This window comes from Melospiza melodia, chromosome 18 (assembly GCF_035770615.1).
Source record: "Melospiza melodia melodia isolate bMelMel2 chromosome 18, bMelMel2.pri, whole genome shotgun sequence".
Lineage (NCBI taxonomy): Eukaryota > Metazoa > Chordata > Aves > Passeriformes > Passerellidae > Melospiza > Melospiza melodia.
Window position 1 is genome coordinate 14,945,058 of NC_086211.1, and position 6,009 is coordinate 14,951,066.

At 58.7% G+C, this 6,009-nt stretch overlaps 1 protein-coding gene across 1 annotated transcript; it reads left to right on the top strand.

The window, feature by feature from the left end:
• Positions 1 to 2,427: 2,427 nt before the first annotated feature.
• Positions 2,428 to 5,700, top strand: ANTKMT (adenine nucleotide translocase lysine methyltransferase). The gene is made up of 5 exons (XM_063171464.1): positions 2,428 to 2,625; positions 3,300 to 3,404; positions 3,994 to 4,134; positions 4,632 to 4,682; positions 5,209 to 5,700. The coding sequence occupies exons 1-5, from the start codon at positions 2,428 to 2,430 to the stop codon at positions 5,395 to 5,397; spliced, it is 684 nt and encodes a 227-aa protein (XP_063027534.1). The 3' UTR covers positions 5,398 to 5,700.
• Positions 5,701 to 6,009: the final 309 nt, after the last annotated feature.

The following is a 6,009-nucleotide window of genomic DNA, read 5'->3' on the forward strand; positions in this document are numbered from 1 at the left end:
ATGATTATCTGCTGCTGTGGAATGCAACAGGTGCATCTGTGATTGGTCTCATGTTGGTTGTTTGTAATTAATGGCCAATCACAGTCAGCTGCCTCAGACAGAGAGTCCAAGCCACAAACCTTTGTTATCATTCCTTTTCTATTCTTAGCCAGCCTTCTGAAGAAATCCTTTCTTCTATTCTTTTAGTATAGTTTTAATATAATATATATCATAAACTAATAAATCAAGCCTTCTGAAACATGGAGTCAGATCCTCATCTCTTCCTTCATCCTGGGACTCCTGTGAACACTGTCACACCCCACAACTGCTGACCCACGGGCTGAGGAGAGAACAGTTCTGCAGTTTTCCTAAAGCGTTCTGATTTTATGGATTCCCACAGAGGTGACAGCAGGGACATCCCCGGTGACATGTGGCTGTCCTGGCAGGGGGCTGTGGCCCTTTGTGCCCTGCTGGACGGTGTTGTTCTGTGTTTGGGCTGCTTGGGGGGGGTCACTAACTGGGGCTGGGCAGGGGCTGCGGGGCCTGGGGCCCCCCTCCCAATGCCTGGAATTTTCCCACATCGCTGCTGCCTTGCAGCCAGAAAGGCCCAGGGGGAGACTGCACAGCCCTACAGCCCCCAACAACCACAAACAGCCCACACCAGCCCCACACGGGTGTGCAGAGCCCCTCAACAACCCCACACACAGCTGTGCACAGCTGCTCACAACTGCACCCCACCATGCACACCCCACACAGGACTGTGCACCAACGCAGAACCACACACAGATCCGTGCACAGCCGAGCAGGAGCGCCAACACTCGTGCAGGGCATGCACACCTGCACACGGCTGGGCACAGCTGCACAGGGCAATGCACAGCCAGCCATGCAGAGGCAGTTGTGCACAGCTGGGCACCATGCATGCAGCCCTGCAGCTGTAAAAGTCCTGCAAGACCGCGCTCAGCTGCGCTGACCTGTGCACAAGCACACACACAGCCACTCCCAGCCCTGCACAACACCACCCACAGCTTCACACAGCTGTGTTCGTCTGTGCACGGCTGTGCAGCCATCAGAACCCTTCCGACGAGTGTGCACAGCCCTGCACAGCCACACGGAGCTGTGTGTCACAGCACAGGCACACAGAGCCATGCACAACTGTACCTGGCTGTGCACAGCAGCACGCAGCGTGCCAAGCCACACACAGCTGCACACACACAGCTGGAATCGCTCACAGCCCCACACAACTGCACGTCTGTGCAAACATCCACACAAACTGTGCACAACACACAGAGCTGTTCCCAGCACACACACATGTGCCCATCGTGCATAGCATACAGCAGCACACCCTGCACACAACAGCCATGCACAGCCTGCACAAACACACACACACACATAAACACACAGACACAGACACAGACACATACACACACAGCAGTGCACAGCCATTCACCACTCACAGCTCCACACAAACGTGTGCACAACAACCGTGCAGAACTGCCCTGGAGCAAAACCAGCTCTGCACAAACACAAACGCACACACACACACACACACACACACACACACACACACACAGATACAGAGAAACACACACACACAGAGTTGTTATCACACACACACACAGTTGTTACCCCACACACACACACACAGCTGTTATCACACATACACACTCACACAGTTATCACACACACACACACACACACACGCACACACGTTATCTCACACACACTGAGCTGTTATCACACACACACACACACACACATACACACACACAGCTGTTACCATACTCTCTCTCTCACACTCACACACACACACGTTATCTCACACACACTGAGCTGTTATCACACACACACACTCACACACAGCTATCACACATACACACTCACACAGTTATCACACACACACAGATACAGAGACACACTCACTCACACACACAGAGTTGTTATCACACACACACACAGGTGTTACCACACACACACACACACACGTTATCTCACACACACTGAGCTGTTATCACACACACACACTCACAGCTATCACACATACACACTCACACAGTTATCACACACACACACAGATACAGAGACACACTCACACACACCGAGTTGTTATCACACACACACACAGGTGTTACCACACACACACACACACACACGTTATCTCACACACACACACACACACACACACACACACACACACACAGCTGTTACCATACTCTCTCTCTCTCACACACACACACTCTCTCTCTCTCACACCCACACTCTCACACCCCTGTGCACACCCGCACACTCCATGCCCGGCTGTGTCCCTCCCGCAGCCCCGGGGCGGGGGCAGCGCGGATTCCCCGGTACCGTACCCCTGACCCCATCCCCGTGCCCGGCCCGTGTCCCTCCCGTGTCCCCGGTGCCCCGGCGGAAGGCGCCCGGCCGAGCTGCCCTCCCCTTCCGGCGGCCATGGAGCCGGGCACGGATCTGCCCCTGGACCCGGGCTGGGATCCGGGCGAGCCGGGCGAGCCGAGCTGGGCCCGTCCCGGGGCGGCGCTGGGCGGCCGGGGCCTGCTGGCTCTGGCGGCGGCCAGCGGGGCGGCCGTGTGGGCAACCTGGGCCGTGCTGCTGATGCCCGGCTTCCGCCGCGTCCCGCTGCGCCTGCAGGTACCGGCCCCCCGATCCCCTGACCCCTGTGCCTGCCGGTACCGGCACCCCGATCCCCTGACCCCTGTGCCTGCCGGTACCGGCACCCCGAACCCCTGACCCCTGTGCCTGCCGGTACCGGCACCCCAATCCCCCTGTGCCTGCCGGTACCGGCACCCCGAACCCCTGTGCCTGCAGGTACCGGCACCTCGATCCCCTGACCCCTGTGCCTGCGGGTACCGGCACCCCGAACCCCTGACCCCTGTGCCTGCCGGTACCGGCACCCCAATCCCCCTGTGCCTGCCGGTACCGGCACCCCTGACCCCCTGTGCCTGCAGGTACCGGCACCCCGAACCCCTGACCCCTGTGCTTGGCGGTACTGGCACCCCCAACCCCAATCCCCCTGTGCCTGCAGGTACCGGCACCCCGATCCCCTGTGCCTGCCGGTACCGGCACCCCGATCCCCCTGTGCCTGCCGGTACCGGCACCCCAATCCCCCTGTGCCTGCCGGTACCGGCACCCCGATCCCCTGACCCCTGTGCCTGCAGGTACCGGCACCCCGAACCCCTGTGCCTGCAGGTACCGGCACCCTGATCCCGAGGCCTGTCCCCCTGACCCGCTGTGCCTGCCGGTACCGGCACCCCGAACCCCCAGGACGCCGATCCCGGCCCCCCTGAGCCGCTGTGCCCCCGCAGGTGCCGTACCAGCCCTCCAGCCCCCGGCAGGTGGCCAACACCCTGGCGCTGCTGCGGGGCCGTGCCGGCAAGACCGTGGATCTGGGATCCGGAGATGGACGGCTTGTAAGGGTTCTGAGGGAAATTGGGGTGTCCTGGGTGGGCAAAGGGCAGGGAGGGTGCAGGGGACACCCACACCCTGCTGCTGCTGGGTTTGTGCCTGGCTTCTGGGTGGCCAGGACCATCCCTGGTGGTCCCAGAGCGTCCTCGATGGTCTTAGACAGCTGTAGGTGGTTCTAGATTGTCCTGGATGTCTCTAGGTGTCCCTAGACTGTCCTAGGTGGTCCTAGACTGTCCTTGGTGGCCCTAGACTGTCTTAAATATTCCTAGACTGTCCTTGGTAGTCCTTGGTGACCCAGCATGGTCCTAGGTGGCTCTAGACAGCCCCAGGTGGTTCTAGGCAGCCCTAGGTGGTCCAGGGTGGCTCTAGATGGCCATAGGTGGTCTTTGGCAGCCCCAAAAGATGCATGCAGGGAGCAGGGTGGCAGTGAGGGCTCTGGGTGGTGCTGAGCTCCAAGGTCACCCTGCCTGTGAGCCTGCAGGATGGGGTGGGTGCAGCTGGGCAGCCAAATCCTGCCCTCCCAAATCCTGCCCCACACTCAGCACTGGGCTGCTTTGGCTTTCAGCCCTCCCTCTCTCCCTCTCTCCTGTGCAGGTGCTCGAGGCTTACAAGGAGGGGCTGAGGCCAGCCCTGGGCTATGAGCTCAACCCCTGGCTGCTGTGCCTGGCCAACTACCGTGCCTGGAGGGCCGGCTACCACGGCAAGATCTCCTTCCTGAAGAGGGATCTGTGGAAGGTAACAGCATCCCGAGGGTCTGGGTGTGCTCAGGGCAGGGCCAGAGCTCTGTTTGCATCTCCAGGATGGATTTGCTGATGGCTGCTTGCTCCTTCCCCATCCCACACTGCTCTTGGGAGGTGGAAATCCATCCTCCTTTCCAGGGAATGCCAGCTGGGGCAGCAGCCCGTGGCCAGTTCTGCTGCTTGGAGCATCTCTGAGGAGAGGTCTGGGTGCTGCTGACAGGCTCACCTGCAGGCATGAGCTTCTCAGGCTGCCATGAGGTATTTGCAGCCTGACCAGAGAGAATCCATGAGGGAATGTGGGTCTGGGATGGTGCTGCAGGCAGGTGTTTCCCAAGACGTGCTGCTTTCACACCCCCACTTCCCCATCCCACATCTTTTGTGGCATCTTTGATCCCTGCAAGATTCCAAAGATCACCCACAAGGTTTGGACGCTCCAGCAGCTGTTCCTGCTCTGCCTGCTGCTCGTTATTGCCCTTTTCCTTCTGTTTTCAGGTGAATCTCTCTGATTGCCACAACGTGATCGTGTTCCTGGCCCCCAGCGTGGTGAGTCAGCCCCTCACACCCTGAGCTCTTCTGGGGGCTTCTTGGGGAACAGAGGTGAAATGAGGGTGGAATGGGTGAAATAAGGGGTGGAATAAGGCCAGGTGGGAATCCCTGTGGCTGAGTGGTTTGGTGCTGCACAGCATTTGGATTTATGGAATCATGGAGGTTGGAAAATCCCTCTGGGTTGAAGTCCTGCAGTTCCTCCAGCACTGAGCCATGTCCCCAAGTGCCACATCCATGTTAAAGCCCTGCAGGGATGGTGACCCCACCACTGCTCTGGGCAGCTCTGCCAGTGCCTGACCACCATTTCAGGGAAGAAATTTTCCCAGTATCCAACCTGAACCTCCACTGGTGCCACTTGAGGCCGTTCCTCTTGTCCTGTTGCTCCAAGTCCCAGCCTTAGCCCGGGCCAGTACCAGCCCTCTGCTTTGAAGGGCCGATGTCCCAGAGGGTCCCTGGTGGGTCTGTCACTGTGTGACCGTGTCCTAATGCTGCCTCCTGTCCCTGGCTGTGTCTCTGTCCCCAGAAGCCTCCCTTGGCCACCAAGCTCCTGGCAGAACTGCCCGACGACGCGCGGGTGGTGGCCGGCCGCTACCCCTTCCCCTCCTGGAGCCCCAGCTGCACCCTGGGCCAGGGCCTGGACCAGGTCTGGGCCTATGACATCAAGGAGGTGCGGAGGGAAGTGCAGGGCAGGGCCCAGCAAAGCCAGGTCTGAGCCCAGCCTTGTTAAGCCTGGTTTAACAGCAGCCTCCTTAAGCCTGGCATTAAGGGTCAGTGCCACCCCAGCCCTTGGCTCAGCTCAGGACAGAAGTGCTTGGCCAGCGTTTCTCCTGGGGACTTGCAGGGTGGCAGATCTTCATTTTTCCAGAGTGTGAGCAAAGCAAGAGAGGAGAAAATCAAACCTGGAAATCCTGGGGTTAACGCAGGATTTAAGGGGTGAAACTCCAGTGCCTCTTTTTAGATGATTGCTGCTTTATTTCAGTTGAAGTTTTTAAAAATAAAGTTTTGATTGATTGTTCCTCTGAGGTTTTTGCTTTGTCTTTGAGAGTTGGAGCAGCTGCTGCTCCTGGCTCTGCTCTGCCATCCTTTCCAGCTCACCTGCATGCAGGATCAGTTTGGCCCTGCTCTTCAGTCTAATATTCCATTTTCCACTCAAGCACAGGGGAAAATGGGGTTTTCCCACCACAGAGTCATAGAATCATGGAGTGGGCTGGGTTGTAAGGGATCTTGAAGGGACCTTGAAGCTGCTCTTGTTCCTCCCCCTGCCATGGCAGGGTCACCTCCCACTGTCCCAGGCTGCTCCCAGCCCTGCCCAGCCTGGCCTTGG